Genomic DNA, 18,307 nt, shown 5'->3' with positions numbered 1-18,307 from the left:
CACGCATACAAAGCCGCAAACACTCACTAACTGAAATGAGCTTTGATCTGTTGTCTACACGCTAAACATATTATCTTTCAGCTGCTTGCCTCACGCGCTGTCCTCACTGGTGATGATGCAGAGGGAAAGTGACTTTGGAAAAGACTTATTTGCAGGGTTTCGTTTCAGAAGGTTCGTGACACTTAAGAAATCAGGCCAGGGAGCTGCAACTGTTTCCTGTTTGGATGTCCTGACTGGGACATAAAACCCAGGTCTGGGATTTTTAAAGTCAACCTGTACCCCTCTATCATGTCCTTTTTATTTTGCCCCAAAAAGATTGGATAAATATGATAAGACGAATTTCCAAATCCACATATACTGAAATCAAACTTTTAGTTTTGTTAAAAAAATCATAATGGATAAAAATCAGCATTTTTCCTCATTAAAGATCCTGTTTTGCTCATAAATAACAATAAAAAATTATTATAATAAATTATAATAAAAAAGAACAATAAAAAAACACTTATTAGTTGCTCATTAGCATGCTTATTAATAGAATATTAGCCATGTATTAGTGCTAATTAAGAACATATTAATGCCTTATTCTACTTGACCTTATTCTACATCCCTAATCTTACCGAATACTTAAACCTAAACCTAACTTAATAATAAGCAACAAATTAAGAATTTATTGAGAGAAATGTCGTAACAAGTGTAACCTATTCTAAAGTGTTGCGGAAAATCTTTTAACCTTTCCATTTACAACATCAGGAGACAGTGATGGAGGAAGACCCTGAAGGAGGGGGGCACTGGGTCTCTGTTGGCTGGCTGGTGTTGAGCAGCAGTTCTGCATCCTTCAGAGTGCCAGCAGTGCTTCTTTACCAGCCCTGCTCACTTGGGCTTAGCTAATTCTGTCACTTCGCTCCACGCTGCCCACGCTGAGCCTCTTTTAACAGCTCCTCAGCACCTCCACTGCTTCCGCTCTCCTGCGCTCCTCCTTAACGAGGGGTCTCTCGTACCAGCCGAACAGTAAGTGGGAGCAGTGCCCTAATCATAGACCACCAGTCCACTTTAGAGAAGCTAAATAACTTGTCTGTCTGTCACAGGATTTCCTATCTGCTCATGCAAATCTACAGCATGACAAATACTATAGAGAGAGAGAGAGAGTTAAAAACTATTATATAGATAGATAGACGGATGCTTCTAAATGTAAAAAAAAGAGTTTAATATGATATAAATATAAAATAATTATTTAAAAGAATGGGTGAAATGTAAAAGTGTGCCTTCGATGATCAGTGCAACATAAGTCACTTTGACTAAGAAACTGCATAAATGCACAATTATAATATCAATATAAAAGAAATTCAAAAAGTTATAAATATAAATAAAAAAGTTTTTCAAATAAGAATCATGTTCCTAAAAAATTGGTGCTAAAAAATAAAACCGATATGGCAGCTGAACAAATTGCTATTGTTTAATTGTTCTAAAGATTGCGGAACGTAGCGTGTTGAGAAATAATTGTTATTCCAAAGAAAGATTATAAAATATGATTACATTCAAATCATGCAGTGACACCGCACGCTGCAAAATAACAGCACAAAGGCACATTCATTACACGCACAAAACAGCATAAAGACAGAAACATAAACAGTGAACTGGAGAACTGTCCCCTCATTGTTCATCTGACTGCACATACATAGAAAAACAGTGTTTTCCCTTTATCCGATTATTTAATGAGAATGGGAATTTGCCCCAATTCCCTCATTTTACAATGTATGAGATGCTGAACTACACAAACATGCAAGAAAAAAAAAAAACAAGTTTAAACCCCAGGCTTTCCCTTTAAATTTCCCAGACACTCATTGTTCGGAAGAGTTTTGGATGATTTTAGCCGTGATTTAATGTAGCTTGTTAAAGAGTGATGATGTCAGCACAATAGAGGAGCCTCTAAATCCACCACATTCACCCAAAATGCCTCGATGAGATAATCACGGGTGACGTCTGCGAAAACACTTATTATATTCGCCCATCGCCTGGCTGAAGCTGCTAAAACTCATCAGCGTTATTCCCTATTTCTCTCTGGGAACGAGGAGGGGGGAAAAAGGATGATCTGAACTTTGAGGGAAAACTAGTTTCTTTTCTTTCTTTTTTTTAAAGGGACGGGGCTTTTTCTATAAAGAAATGGGCTGCTTTATTGCTTACTGAATGTATTTGTCAGATTCTCTATGAACAATCATACAACTTTGAAACGTTTACCTTTTACAAACAGCTTGTTTTTCTGAATGCTAATGCTGAATCCTAGGCTCTTGTCCCTGTTCTTGTGCACATGGGCTTTACCAAAGTCCCATAAAAGGCTTGGAGCTGACAACTCAGCACTAGAGATAAGAAAAGGATCAACCTGAGCCTTTCTCATAGCTTAATTTATTTTAAATCCTGGCTCTGTTTACCCAGCACAGGCCAGCAGCCATTGTCGGACTACACCTAGAGAAACAAAACACTGCTTCAGTGTGGCACCTCTGTGAAACTAGTCAGGTATTTATATGGATACGTCGATAATCTCACTACATTCAGGGGCTACGGCCTGAGTTGTGAGTCTGCTGGGTCGAGGGCAGTGGCTCCTTGTAGTGTAAGTTAATAATGATGAGCGGCTCTCAGGCGGTATGTGATGGGGAGGTGAGGTCCTAATCCTCCAGCTCGCCCCCACGGGGGCCAGGCCTCCACCCGGCCCCTGTTTATCATCGCAAAGAGCAGCGCGGTCGAGGGAGGGGAAGCGCAAGGCACTTGGGCCGCTCACGTCAGGCAGGATATCTTCTCCGATGCGCCAGCACTTTAACCCGGCCTGTTATTAAAACTCTAATCTGTTAAACATGTCAATGTTAGCACTTTTAGCGTGATTAATAAAGCGAGACTCCAGAGTGCTGCGCAGGCCTTTCTGTTGCCTTAGGTTGTTTTGTTTCATGTGTTTGTTTGTTTTTTTTATTTAAAAACATATTTTTCTTTTTTGCCTCATAAACAGTTTGAATTATCTACGTTGCACATACATAATACATTTTCTGTTTGTGTGCACCTCACGTCTCTCAGCTTTTGAACCTGAAACTGAAAATGTGTTACCCTGAAACATAAATATTTGACACTGAGTCGAAAAAGGTTTCCAAGATGCTAGTTTCAAACTGGCTTTATAGAACCTGAAACAGTGTATGTGCTTGCAGAGAAAAATAGGGTGATGCACAGCAACGGTAGTGAGGCGGAGGGGGAGACTTAAAGGATGTGATTTATCTGAGCTTGATTGCGTGTTAATCGAGGTTACGTGTATTAAGTGGAATCTAATTGGAACAGACACTGGCAGCCTGACAGATCGACATGATGCAGATGGATTGAGAGAGAGAGAGAGAGAGAGAGAGAGAGAGAGAGAGAGAGAGAGGTGGTGAGTGAGTGAGTGAGTGAGTGAGTGAGTGAGTGAGTGAGTGAGTGAGTGAGTGAGTGAGAGAGAGAAAAGGAGACAGAAAGTAAGAGAGTGACAGCGGTGAAGCAAATATGAAACTACTTAGTGGTGCTTTCCAAAAAGAAACACAGGAATTTGTACTTAACCTGCTGGAGTTACACATAACGAGTCAGAAACTTCAATAATATGAACATAAAATTAAATTACAATATACTTTATTTACAATTATTGTAAATTAACAATGTGTGCATGTTACTGTAAAGAAATCAAATCAAAACATAACTTCGTAACTTTAAACGACTTCCTTGCGTGATAACATCACTAAGACCACTAGGTGTGTATTACACCCACTTTCCATTATACAATCACTTCTCAATGGACAAAATAAAATAAAAATGTACTCATAGAATGTACTGTTTACATTTAAAAATGCATCATATTACAGAAGGAAAATTGCTATTTATATTGCCACTAAGAATAAGGAATATCACAGCATTTTTTTCTTTTTTTTTTATGAGAGCCTGGCAAGTTCTCTGGCCCTTCTAGAAGACACAACTGCACCACTCCATTCTGTCATGTGCACTGCACTGCCTCAGTTGCCACAAACATTCATTTATGCTTTATTGGAAACAAGGAAAAAAATATCCTCCCCTTCAAAAAAAAAAAAAAAAAAAAAAGTCCCAGCTGCTCCAGTACATCTCACCTCTGGGAGCCAACTGCCCATGTGTACTCAACTAACCAGCTTTTTCTATCCCAGAAGACAACTGGTTTGAAGGCCCTTGCTTTAAATCCGAAGCATTCATCGTACGTCTGAGTGCCCTTTGCAATAGTCAGAAAAAAGGCACAAGAGCCACACCTGTTGTGCCAAACAACTGCTCTCTGAAAGGCTACACAAAAACGTAACAAATTATACCAACAGAAAAGGAGGGGGTGAAAAATATCTGTAGCCGCATGCCAAATGCCAACGGGAGGAGGTGACTTTAAGGTTTCTCTCTCAAATGAGCATGTGGACACAAGCCTGTTAACAGATATCGATTCCATCGGGTCTTGCACTCAGAAATGTCATTTGTAGTCATCTTTTATCACAACTGTGTTCGATAACAGGCCTGCGTTATTAACAGCAGCACATACCCGTCGTGGATGACTGTGTCCATTCGCATCCCTTCATTTTGCACTCGTTCTTGCATGATAATTACACAACTGATGATGTGAATGATATCATATTGTGCTGTAATCTCAGATTATTTCACGTTCAGTCAATCCCCCCAAAAAATGATAATAATAATTATTGTTAAGTTTTTAAATATTTTTTATGGCGCATGTAGGTGGACAAACAATGTATATATATATATATATATATATATATATATATATATATATATATATATATATATATATATATATATATATATATATATATATATATATTGCAAATTGTAAATAAAATAAATAATATTGTTTTACATGAAAATACTCTGTTTTATAAATAATATTTCGTACGTTCTTGAATCTTTACTGAAAAAACAAAAATAGGTATCCGAAAGCCATACAGCATTGTTTAGTGAAGACTAGAGAGAATAAACCCTCACTCATCAACACAAAATGCTCAAATCACTCTCGACACAGTCCCGTCACAGTGCTGAGACAAGGGACTGAGCTACTCCTCTCCTCCTTTGATTTGATGCATGCTGACTGTTACACTAATGGCATTAATAAGGACAAAATTACTATTTTGAAACACTGACTTTTCATCTTCCTAATCTGTCTGGCCATGTCCCTGCCCCCAGCCCTCCATTACAGGACCTGCGGACGGGTAGCCTTCCCATTGCTCGGTATGCCATGCAAATTGATTGCAACATTTTGAGAGGCCAAGAAGACTATGATCATTGAAATTTGACCCTCAGCTATTTTTAAGTGTTTGATTGAGATAGCAACTCATCCAGTTCAGCCCAGATTGTCCAGATAAGATTTCTCTTACTCGGGATATTCTTCTTAAGCGTGGTAGAGGCCAGCACAACCGTGCACTTGGCTTGTGAAAAATGCAGAAATGCAGAACACAAATAAAGAAATATGGATATATATGTATTGTAATGTGCAAAGGGATGGGCTGGTCATGCTCTGCTAAGCTTTGAGCTCTAACATTGAGAGAAATGACACAATATGATCAAGGACATGAATTGCTCATTGATTTTTAGCGCCAGCTTAACTATCCATTCCAATTGATTTTAGCCCGGCTGGGTTATGCGAGTTATGGCACTTTTAATGCATCTTTCTGTATGGCAGCTCACTACTGACAGAGAACAAATTTCCAAGGCACAGGAGACAGAAAAAATGTTGATATGTAAAACAACTTGCCAAAACATGTGAGCTGTTTTCTCTCTATCTTTTCTCTCTCTTTAGCCCTCTCTCACCCAGTTCCTGGTTGGGAAATATACACATCATAAAAAGTGTACTTCAGTCTCTAATTATTGGGATATGTCAGTATTTTCACCTGAGAAAACCTTTGCTGATTACAAAACAGAGGCATAGTGATATAACTCTGCAGAAGATTGAATTACAGCATATAGCTCCTCTTTGTGAGCCAGTGAGAAAGTGCAGAACATTCTAGGTGCACAGGAACCAAATAAAACCTTTAATGCCTCAACATGCACACCACATACAGTATACATTTCAGGCTGAGAATATACAGAGCCTGCTTACCAGAAGTGAATCAAGTTTCCACCAAACATGTACAGAGAATGTGGCCAAAATGTATATGTAAATGCTAAATATTCTACATAAAAACAGCATTTTTCTTTCATGCTAATTTAGAATGAACCCTGTCTATTATTATTAGCCAAAATCATGGAATAAATTCAAATTTGTGGATAATTCTTGATATATCTCTTCTCTATCAGCGGCACAGTATTATATCATTTGCATCAATTATTAATTAAGCTTGGGTTTAGTGAAATAAGAGATAATGTGAGACATGTGATCCAATAGATGGGCTAAATGTCATCTGTCACAGAGAAACACGTTAAAATAGAGGCTCACTTTCCTGTGCGGGCTCAGCTTTCACCCCGGGGACAGGAGATTTCTTTTACTTCTGCAAAATACCGCTTTCAAATATCACAATGTCTATTACGGCACACTCATTTCAGCCCTATTGGTTCAAGTACCTATTAAGTTTGAAGGACATTTCGTTCTGTTTTCAAGCAGGGTTCAGATTACAGACCGAACTGAAACCCTAAATTTCAGAACTAACATCTTCCCCTCTCTCGTCCCACCTGAGACATCATATCTTTTCATTTCCCATACTATGCCAGTGGCCTCATGAGACAGGTTTAATGCGGATTTGAGTGCAAATGGGACGTGGCGAGTGTCTTTCCAGCACGGCGAGTGGAAGTAGCCACCAGCGCAGTGTCTATAAGAGTGTCAGAGTGTGTGGGTCAGGATGAAAGACAGGCTCCCTGTTAAAGCTGCGAGAGCTTTCAGTCATGCGCTTGTTTCTCTCGGCCTCATTCATGCTGTGGCCGTTGAGAGCAAACAGCACATTGATTCATTTCCACAGGATGACAGGCTGTATGTGGGGAACATGCTTTAAATGTGCTACTGTATATATGATGTCAGCAAAAACAGAAGTTAGTTAAAACTGACAAATCCTCCACACAAACACGTGCATACATTGTCAATAATAATGTAATATGAAAATAAGAAAATTATTAATATAATTAATCATTTTAATATACATATAGTGCATACTAAGCTACAGTATTTATATCGCAAGCTTTAGTAATAATAGTTACAACATACATTTAAAACAATAGAAATGTATAGAAGTAAATGTGTGTGCAGAACAGTAGACTCAGACTCTTCAAATATTTGCAATACTTGAAATATCTAAGACATTATACAATTTAAATATTAGAATGCATTTAATGACAGTTTACAGTAACTTTGGCCTTTTTATCGCTCTGTTCTTTCACAGGCACACACACCTTTTCTGAAAACACAAACAGCTATAATGCATGAACTCCCTCCAGCATTATTGACGATGTGATAATTCTCATTTGAAAAAAGCAACTTTGCACTTGTGCGTGTGCTTTGCATGACAGCATAATTACAATATTTCACTTTTCCTGTTGATTCACTCTATTTGTGCACAGCAATGATAGAGCCAGCACAAACCGTCTGCCAGTTACAACAGCAATGAGACACGTCATGGAAAACTTTATGATCTCATGTTCCTGTTAATCAAGGTTTGAAAAAAGCGAAGTCCTTCACTCCTATTTACCTAAACCAGCTCACTTTGTGTAGCATTATTTTATGGGTTTGTTGTTCTAGCGTGAGGTATTATAACTTTGCATTCTTTCCCAAGGTCAGCTGCTGGCGTGACACACACAATATTTGCTTATGGGGCTTTTCAGGTCAGTTCTATTATATTTACATAAAATAATTTTTGATAAGGGATGTAAAAGACCTATAAAACTGTACCATAAATGGGAGAGGTGAAGTTGAGAAAAAAGTACAAAAGATCAACAGGTTGTTTTTTTTCCCTTTTTTTAAATCTTTTGACACGTTGACGTTTTTGCACTGAACCTTGCTGGGGAATGCATCTAAACTAGGCCAACCAAGTGGGCACCAGCTCTTGTTTCTACCCAAAGTACCTGTCTCTTATCTCTACAGCTCTATAATCACTTAACAAAGACTCGGGCATTTGCACAAATTAAAACATCAATAATGCACGAGTGCTTTTCAGTTTCTGCCACACACACACCCCAGTGCTGGGGCAACAGCACTCTCTCAAAATGTGCCACGCTTTCGCCCTGAGAGACCTCAAATCCAGTATGAACCCACACCCCCTTGACTCGGAAGGGGGGAATTAAATGCAATAGACGATTGGGGGAGGGCTTATTTTTTAAGAATGAGAGAAATTGGTGCTTCAGTGTAAACAGCCAACACCCTTGAGTGGCATACTTCCATAAACAACATCACCACGGCATGGCCACTGTTTGTCATTAGCGGTCTCGCTGCGAATACAGACACAGCTTTAATTCAGGCCTGGGATTCTGCCCTATCTTTACATATCTAAATCGGCAAAGGCTAGTCTCTTATTTACAGGGATGAGAGCGACCAAACTATCATAGTGAGATGAAATATTGCATGTTAAATATGCATAAAAGGGGTCAAAACAAGTCCACTTTCGGAGAAAAGGAAGAGAGGAAGGGTGGAGGAAAAACATTAAAACGTAAAGGGTCCGAAGACGGAGCCAGGAGGTGTTCCATATGAGACAGTCCATTAGGACATGAATCTTGTACCCGTCTTCATGTACTATCCACATACCTCCCAGAATGTATAGTCTATACCTTAAATAGGAGATAACCATTCAAATACTGCAGGATTTGTAATGTGTGTGCTTGAGCCAAATGTGCATGTTTGTGAAAATTAAACACATTCCTTCTACGGGCAAAAAGATGTCAAAGACTGAATAACTCATACAGACACACACACACACACACATACACACATACACACACACAGTCTTTTAAGCTGATGCATTACAATTAAGTTGCTTTATTTTTCCCAAAGTACAATACGTTATCTTTTTTTCTAAACAGATTATTTCATGTTCAGAGCTAGTTTATCCTTATTCCCTAGTTTTTTCTCTCTTCCCGTTACCCTTGCAAAAATCCCCTTGTTAGCAAACTGTTAAGACAGGCGCTTGGTACACAAATTGCGTTCGACCAAGCGAATTTGTTTTGCAAGGATGACCTGTTTAATCATCTCATTTTCTTTTGCGGACATTTATTCATCTGGTTTCCACGGTTACAGAGAACATTAAGGGGCTACAGTAATAAGGCTGGAGAGTCAAACAGGTAATAAAAAAATTAACGCCATTTTCCAGCAGCCGAGGACGGTATCTGAAATGAATCAAGGGAGAGGGGAGCGCACACGCAGGTGAAAAGGGGCCTCCAATATTTCCAAACAATTAAGGGCCAGGCGGGTTATTTCACTCTGTAGAGAAGCTCAGATGGGCGTCCAATGGACATGACACTTTCAGAACAATCAGAGCTGGGCGGTTTTAAAGTCATAATGTTCCTATATTTATTGTGATACTCTGATTACTTATCAAGACAATCAAATCCATCTTAATTACGATTATTAAAATTTCTTCCATTCTAAGATAAGATTACTGTTTGTTGCAAAAATACAGTTATAGAGACATGTTGTAAAACTATAGATAAAAAAAAATCTATGTATTTAGCTAAAATATATAAACATAAAATATTTCTTTGCAGATTTCTGTATCTCAAATACTTGTATTATTATTATTATTATTATTATTATTATTATTATTATTATTATTATTATTATTATTATTATTCCTGGCCCTATTTTTAAAGCCTTCCAAATCACTACAGAATGTAATGTCTCTCTCTCTCCCTCGACTTTGACAAATGTTGCCCCTTTGTACCAACCAATGAGTCTGACTATAAGCCAAATATAGAAGATTCCGGCACAATAGGCAGGACAGGTGTTGGAACCCCTCTGAAAGGGTCTGGGCTCAGTAAATGAGACTAACAAAATCCAAATATGGCATTCAAGGATAGCAGTGCACAGGCAAAATAAACAAGCCATTGGCATTCTTTATATCTCCTCTACCTGCCTTATGCTTTCACACAATCCACACATACCAGGGATCTACACCACAGATTGCATAATGTAAGGTATAAAGGAAAAAAAGAAGTTGTTAAAAAACTCTGGGCAGACTTGAACAGGTATTTTCATTCTATTTCTGCTGGCTGTGCAAGCCATAACATGGCATTTGTCGTGGTCTGCGCAGTGCTGGAAAATATCTAAATCATGCTGGAACACTATTTAATGAAGGCTGCTTTCAACAACCCAACATGCCCTTTCATTCATTACTCAGTGTGTATGAATAGATGGACATAAAATTGCACAAATAATAGCACACAAGCCTGGTGTCAGGTGTTGTTTGCCACATAGCTTGCACGGGGTTTGACTCATTTCGTAAGTTGGTAGTTCCAAAAATATACACTGGCCGCAAAAAGAGTTTGGACCCTTTTTGACACTTAAAACGTGTGAATGTCACTGCATTAGATAACAAAATGGAATCTGAAAAGAAATGATGCTAGAGATTTTCTTTGAACTAACTTCAATTTTCTGAGACATTTTTGGAATCACTTTTAACCAACTTGTGTCAAGGTGATTTTTTAGTCAATGCATGAAGTCAGTTCCCCTCAAGATCACATATGTTTCCTAGCAAGGTAACCACAAATGTAGTTCATCACTTTAATTATAGACACAGAAAGTGTACATATACTTTATTTTTTTAATACTTTTTCAGTTTATAACTATATTGTTTTATCATTTGAAATCTAATAGACCAATTGATTTAAATCAAAAAGAGTGATTATTCCCATCTATAAAATAAAAGCCAATTTTTTCAGTGCTTTGATACGTATGTATGAATGCATATTTAAAATGCACAAGATTCAATTTAACATTTTGCTGTCTAAGGCAAAGTCATTCAGACAATTTGAAGTGTGTAAAATATTTATAAAAGCATTGAAATGAAACATTTGTTTCTTTTTTTTATCAACATAAAAAAATAAAGAAAATTGAAAATTAATAATCAAATAATACATCAAATAAAATCTAAAGTAAACATTTTTTTTCAGTTGGCTGTATGTCTTGTTAGAATTCAAGCTGAAGCAATTTAATGATGCCAAATCCACACCTGTCATCCAGACGGTTCCAATGTTTTAAAGCAGGCAGTCGGTTTCTCATACAGACCAAGGGTATGAACTAGAACCCAGACTAAAGAGACACCTTAGCCTCCCCCCTTTGGTCTTAACAAAAGTCTGGGGCCAGGACAGAACAGCCTCGAGTCCCAAAACTCCTCTTCCAAAGGCAGAAATCCCCAAAAGTGGACACACAGAAGAGTCTGAAAAAGCTCTAAGCTCTAACCATGAGACCGCCAACTGCTCTGTTAACAGCCTCTTAACAGGTGTGGGTCCAAGAACCATGTAATCCTATCAAGTTACAGAGTTTAAAAAAAAAAAAAAATCAGTCAAACAGCAAACTCCCGAGCCCCCTTTCGCTCTCTCTTGTTCTCTCTCTCTCCGCTCGGTTTAGTGTGTAGGCTGTGACAGAACGCAACAGCTGGGCTTCAGATTTATCATGTACAGACTGTAATTATTGCTGCTGCTGCCTGCTACTGACCCAAGTGAATAGAATGTCACAGGCAAAAGCACACACAACCAGAGGATTCACGGCAGGGGAGGCTTCGAACGCAAGCACCCCTGTTTGCAGTCAATTACCAGAGAGGACAGGATATCAGCTCTGTGGCTCTCTAATGCAAACAATCTCAGAGGAAAAAAGGCAACAGAGAAGACGTTCATTTCCCTTGGTTATCATTGGGAGAATAATAATAATAATAAAAAAAAGAAGCAAGGATTGTCTTTCAAGAAAAAAACAAAAAATTGCAAATAAGTGAATATTTACATAACCGAGTAGATGTGAGGGAACTTGCTAATTCCACAAGATAAACTTCGAGAGATGAATGCAACATGCACAAGCTGTAGAGATTTGACATAAGACCACCGGAAAAGCAGCGCTCTAATCTTATCGCCAGCCCCACCCCATGTGACCTGTGTGTTTGGGTCCGAGATAAGGAGCTAAAGACTGCTAGCGAACAGACTAACCATCCATCAGCTCGGGCCAATCGGTCCCTTAACTGCAATCCAGCTGCCGTTCTCCGCTCCTGCCAGACTACAGGAACTGCACTCAGCCGTCAGGAGCGGGTCGCAGTAGCCTCTCTAACAACCCTGCCTGAAACCTGCCTACAGGGTTGTTCACACCTTAAAGACCCCTGCCACATTTAAAAGGATTAGTCGCCACATTTTGTACCGGCTTAATCTTCTTTTCAGACAGCATAATAAGGGAGCGCCGATAAAGGCCATTCAAGGCCATTGGAGCTCAAGCTTTCAGACAAACAGACTAAAGTCTTCCACACTGTGCTAATTGCTTCTTCATATTCTTCTTTTCCCCTCTTATATGCCGTATCAGCTGCCGCAGATTATTTGTCTCCCCCCACTTTGCATGAAATTAGAATTTCATGTGGAAGATCATAAACGTGAAATGAAGCCATTCTGCGAGGCCCTGCGCGCAGAGGAAGATCTTTCCGCAACTTTTCTAACCATATGTGCCAAAACAAGAAAACTCTGTGTTGTGTCTGCACCGAGGGTAGAAAATGGATCAAAAAATTCTCAATCGTGTGGCATATTTGTTGTGAAAGGTGAGGTAGATAGTTCGAGATAGCAACACTTATGAGAAGCTTTTTTTTTTCCTTTTTTGTTTTTGCGAGATGCAAAACTTAAACCACAAGCTCTGTGAAGCACCAGTACCTTGATAGCAATTTATTTTTTTCTTTCTTTGTACAGTTGACTTTTGTTTTACTGAAAATGACACCACAGCTCACCTGAACTTTAGCTTCATAGCCGGATTTGCTTCCAGCCAGGGAACTCACATTTTTTGGAAATTGTATAATTACAGCAATACTCAAAAAGACTTCACACTGTAAGCATTTGTTTACATTAATACAGAAATCTAGTATTATCCTATTTAAATTACATTTTTATTTAATACACAATTAAATATATTACATAATAATTTCGATATACTATACAGCTAAATTATACAATTACAAAAGCACATAAAATGATGCATATTTGAGATCAGTTTATTAGTCCACAACCTTTTCTAGCACAGTATCAATTAGACCATTACTGTGTATAAGTGACAGAAAGGTTTTGAAGTTTTAATTAGGGTCTGGTGTCTGCATGAATGCACAGGAGGAGAGGAGAAGAGAGGAGAAGAGAGACCTCATAAGCATCACGTTCACATGCCTAGAGATTGATCCGTTCCTGTATTAGCCTCCGTTATCGTTTGCCCGACTGTGAGCTCGGGGACTGTTGGGGTATTAGGATGACAAAGTTCATTTTGATGGTGGGGAGCCAGTGACTGATCAGGAAACTCAAGCTAGACTCAGTCGCCCTCTCTCTGTCTTTGCTAGCCTTTCTCATTTAAAGAAATATATCAAATGAAACAAGTAAATACAAGCACATTTACTATAGCAGTTAAATTTACAGTAAAATGTGCTGTTTATTCTAAATAATAAATTACACTATTAATATATATAAACTTTGATAATTAAATGTAAAAAAAAAATCATTTTTTGTATAAAAAAAAATTTGTTTGAGCTATATGAATACAACATTTAAATAAACACAGCTATATATAAATAATTTAGTAAATTTATTTTTTGCCATATTTTAATTTGAAAAAAAAAACATTTTGTTTCAAATGACTCAAAATGTGCAAAATGCATTTCAGACGTCCTTCTAAAAGGAGCTCACCTTTCTTCTGTGTCATCTGTGCATGCCATCAATTATAGATTAGAATTTAAAGAATATGCATGAGTTGACATGGCAACACTGATCACCCCTTCACTAAAGAACGCGTTTGCCGCTCTCAGCGGTCGGGTGTGCCAGAGGTCCCTCAGGAAAAATAAGCATAAAAGGGGTTAAATGTGATGCCTAGCATCCTCTCCCCCTTTAATGTCCCCCCTTCCAAATGTACTTCAAAACTCTGTTAATCTGCGGCACACAACATTCCCATTAGCATAGCCCAGCCCCCTCATAAAAATTCCAGCTAGTTTAATTAAAAAATGTAAATTTACTGTCATCCGAAGAGCTGCAGAATTAGGACAGCAACAGCCTTTTTATTGTTTCAGACATCAAATTGATTCGGTTGTTGCTAAATTGTGATAAAGGTTATTGAGGGCTGCAGACCTTGGGTTGTTTTTTCCTCCTCATTTGATCCTATTTTGCAGATGAGTGGTAAAGGTGCTCAGAGTGGACAGAGGCTAAAACTGCTTTCGCTCGCACAGAAGAAAAAAAAAACTACTGGAGTAATAAAATAACTCCAGTCATCTGAACATAGAGGGCATGGAGCAAAATGACGATGATCAAAAAAAAAAAAAGGAAAAAAATTCTCGGGAGTGTCTCATTTAGAATAAGAATAAAACAGAAAGTAAATTGTGATCCTGTTAAAAATATGTTTCTGATAAATATGACGTAGCTAATCTGAAGCCCATTTTGAAAGTTCAAGAGATGCTCTTTAAAAGAAGCCACAATGGCATTTATTTTCACTTAGTTTCATTTCATCTTTCCCCATTTATCATTTAGAACAAACAATGTTCATTAGTGTCAAGAAAAAAAAATGTTTCTTGCCTGAGGGCAACAAGACATGAAAATATAGCATCAAAAACCTTGCTAAAATTATTGATTGAATTTTTCAGTTATGTTAAAACGTATTTTAGGCACTGGAAAAATGCACTGACGTATGTGTGTATTTATTTTCCAAGCTAAAAAACAAATCGTGGCTGTTGACTAGTAAAACAACCAGTCCTATAACAAAACTAAAAAAAAGACAAATTTTACAACATGCAAAAATATGTTTTTAAATTAATATAAAATATCTATTTGTTTTAAATAAATAAACATATAGCAGTTACACACCGCAATATATAATCAAATAAGTGTCTAAGTGACGTCTTAAACTTCGGTTGAAACACATCGAAAGCTAGTCAAACAAGCGTGTGAATAAACACTACAATTATGGCCTAAATTAAAATGATTAAAAATACAAATATGTTGCATTTTCCAGGAACACTATTTAAGACTAAACTGAAACAGAAATCCAACAAACTCAAACCACACATTACAAACTAACTATGCTAGAACAGCAGTATTTATTTCAGGAACATATTGCCATCTCCGATTTTATAATTATAATATCTAAAGATCCAAAAGCTGGATTATTTGGTGGTGAAATTAGGAAATAGGATGGGACTGATATCAATTTTACAATAAAAATCCCTAAACGGAGAAAAAAGGAAAACGGAGAGGGGTATCATTTGTTCGGGTGCCCTTACATGTGTCACAACACCGTTACTACAGCATTTTGTTTACTCAGTCCCCTTGGCAACAAACCCCTAGGCCACACCAGTCACTTCACTAATATTTTTACATGCTTATGTATGTTTATGCCACATCGCTGCTTCCATAAAGTTATATCAGGATCAAAAAAAAAAAAAATCCCCTGACCTCAGACAAACAAGACTGCTTTAATAAACACAGATATATGAGTTTCAGTCACGAATGCCTGTAGGTAAGAGTGATACACTGTGTCTAAATAACAAATAAACTTGACTACTTCCAGGTTTAAAATGAAAGTAGTCGACTTAAATTCTTCCCCTCTTGAGAGGCACGGGTAAAGTAAGAAAAGAAAACCCGGGACTCAGGGACAGAGTGATCGTATAAAACACTGCCATCTCTCAGGGCTTGTCGCACAGTTATAAATAAAGGTACAGTAAACTCACAGCGACGTTATGCGGCACTTAAAACAACTTCCCTGTTCAAGACCTATTTTATATTAAAACACTCACTTATGGGCACACACTCACACACACACACACAGACACAGAAAGGTTAAAGAGGAGGGTCACTTACCATATTCAGGGTAGTCGAAGTTAAATCCTGTCAAGCATGTAACTTTCATAATATTACTCAACTCTGTTTGAAAATCATCAGATGTAAGCTGGTCTGTGAGAAAAGGAAAACTAAAAGAAGTTGACAATAAACGCCTTTTTTGCTCTCAATCATGTACTAAACTCCTTGACATGTAATCTGTCAATAGTTTGTAGCAGAGATAATGCCGGCTGCCACGAGTGAGGTTGATTGGCAGCTTGGCTTGGCCCCTCCCTCCTGTGGTTTGACGGGGGGTAGGTGAGAGAATACAGAGCCGGCCCCTTCCTCGACTGCTTCTCCTGCCTTTCTCTCTCTCTCTCTCTCTCTCTCTCTCTCTCTCTCTCTCTCTCTCTTTCACTCGGTCTAAGGTTCTGCTCCTGTATACGCGCACACACACCAAGCAGTTGGCGATGTCTGAATAGGCAGATAGGAAATTACAGCAGTGGAGGAACCTGAGCACACTTTTTTCCTCCCCTTAGTGGGCTGGCCTTCCCATCTTTGGGCTCTTCTAGCCTTTCAAGACTCTCAGGGAGGAGCCTTCCACGATTCCATGAAAATGAGGAGGGAGGGAAAACTCAAAGGCTCAGAGAAAAATATCAAGCTCATTAGATATATCAGTCGGACATTTTTGCATGCGATTCTGATGATAACAGCACGCCCGTTTTAAAATGAACAAAGTGTTCTGGTTTTTGTTTATCTCACGTTGTGGGAAAGACCCTCTCTGGTTTATACTGTGCATTTGACTATTGCAGTTCATTTTATGAGTGTTATTTACTGAAAACAGGAAGTTTGCGGAATATTGCAAAAAAAAGAATACCAGCAAATTCACGAGTAAAACTAGGGTGGATATATAAAAGAAAAAAAAAAAAGGTTAGTACCAGTTACATTTTATTGCATATTTTTAAAGTTTCCTCGTAATAAAAAAAAAACAGACATCAGTATTGAACAGTGCTCACATGGTGAAGTAACCTTATCCTCGGAACAGTTGGTTGTATATGACGAGGAAGGGAAAAAAAGGAAAAAAACCTGCATGTCCCATCCCCCGTTCCCTTCTTCCCCCCCCCTTTTTCCCTCTTTCTCTTCTTCATTCATCTTTGCCTGTTCTCTATGTGCATGTCCCTCTGATAAGGTATCAGTTTTCATTGTAATTTCAGGTGAAATGATAAACGCCAGCCGTTACCAGGTGACAATGAATACTTTATAAGACAAAGCCCTTATTTGCCTGGCAGTTTCTTCCGCTGCGGCATGCAAAAGCGCACCCGGACAGCATATTTTCAGCATATTTTCTACTTAAAGTCAACTTTGGAAGTATTTTCATTTGCAACTTGAACCGCAAATGATATGAGTAAACACCAGGCAGGAAGTGCCCAAGTTTTGGCCACAACAAAAAAAAGAGCGCAATTTCTTGAAAGCACTGAAAAATAAGGCCAATAAAATGGGGAAATGCATATTCTGAGGACTGTCTCATAAGTGTGAGAAATGAGTCAATCTCAAGTTCCTGTTTGCTAACCGTTACATCTCATTTGTGAGCATAAAACAGGTTTTGGTTGATTTAGTGATTATACGGATGACTCATAAAGCAACAATGGCAAAATGTTCCCACCTTAAACTCAACAATCCAGAAGGGAAGAGCCACCGGAGTCAGTCATCAGATATCTCGGGCCATTTTGGAATTAGTACAGCAACACGTGTCGAGCACATTCAAAGCGCTGACTGACACCATAACAAGACGCGCAACGAGCGTGCACCGATCCGGTGGAATGCTTTGTACGGTAGCGAACGGCCAGCGGTCGCAGATCATTTTTCTTTTCGCTGCCAATTCTGTTTCTCAAAGAGGAGCTGAATGCCTTTTGATGTGGCCCATTATGATGCTATGCTCAGGGCATGGGGGCGAGCGGGGAGGGGGGACTGTGACATGGCAGGGCTGCATCCGTCAAAGGGATGCAGGGGCCAGACGTTTAGCTGCCCCTGACCGCGCACTCCAGGAGGGGCTGGTCTGATGGCCGCCCGCTCCAAGCGACTCGCTCCGCCGGGACAAAAGCCAGCGCCCAGTTGAAAGATGTGAATTGAGGGGCTTTTGTGCCTAGGTCCCGGGGCCATGCGGAGTGAGAAAACTGACCTTTGCTGGGAGTTAGATTGTGTTTGAACCCTCTCGCCATCTCAGCCAGTGGGACGGCACACAGACGGAGTGGACAACTGTGAGGTGAAGGGCGTCACAAAAAAGAAAACGAAATAAAAAAAGACAGAAAAGGGAGCATCACCACCACCACCATCACATCATCAACTC

At 38.8% G+C, this 18,307-nt stretch overlaps 1 protein-coding gene across 2 annotated transcripts in view; it reads right to left on the bottom strand.

The window, feature by feature from the left end:
• The window catches only part of casz1 (castor zinc finger 1), a 78,145-nt gene extending 61,276 nt beyond the window's left edge, over window positions 1-16,869 (bottom strand). Inside the window, exon 1 of one of the 2 annotated variants that reach the window (XM_026200054.1) lies at window positions 16,003-16,869. In XM_026200054.1, coding sequence (XP_026055839.1) covers window positions 16,003-16,051 — 49 coding nt within the window. In that variant the 5' untranslated portion in view covers window positions 16,052-16,869. Of the gene's footprint in view, window positions 1-11,165; window positions 13,568-16,002 lie in introns of those variants that run through there. The other variant, XM_026200055.1, reaches the window with a different exon arrangement.
• Between the last annotated feature and the right edge of the window lie 1,438 nt (window positions 16,870-18,307).

Source organism: Carassius auratus, chromosome 23 (assembly GCF_003368295.1).
Source record: "Carassius auratus strain Wakin chromosome 23, ASM336829v1, whole genome shotgun sequence".
NCBI classification, from domain to species: domain Eukaryota; kingdom Metazoa; phylum Chordata; class Actinopteri; order Cypriniformes; family Cyprinidae; genus Carassius; species Carassius auratus.
Note: the sequence above shows the minus strand (reverse complement) of the source record. Positions and strands in the feature narration are given on the sequence as shown.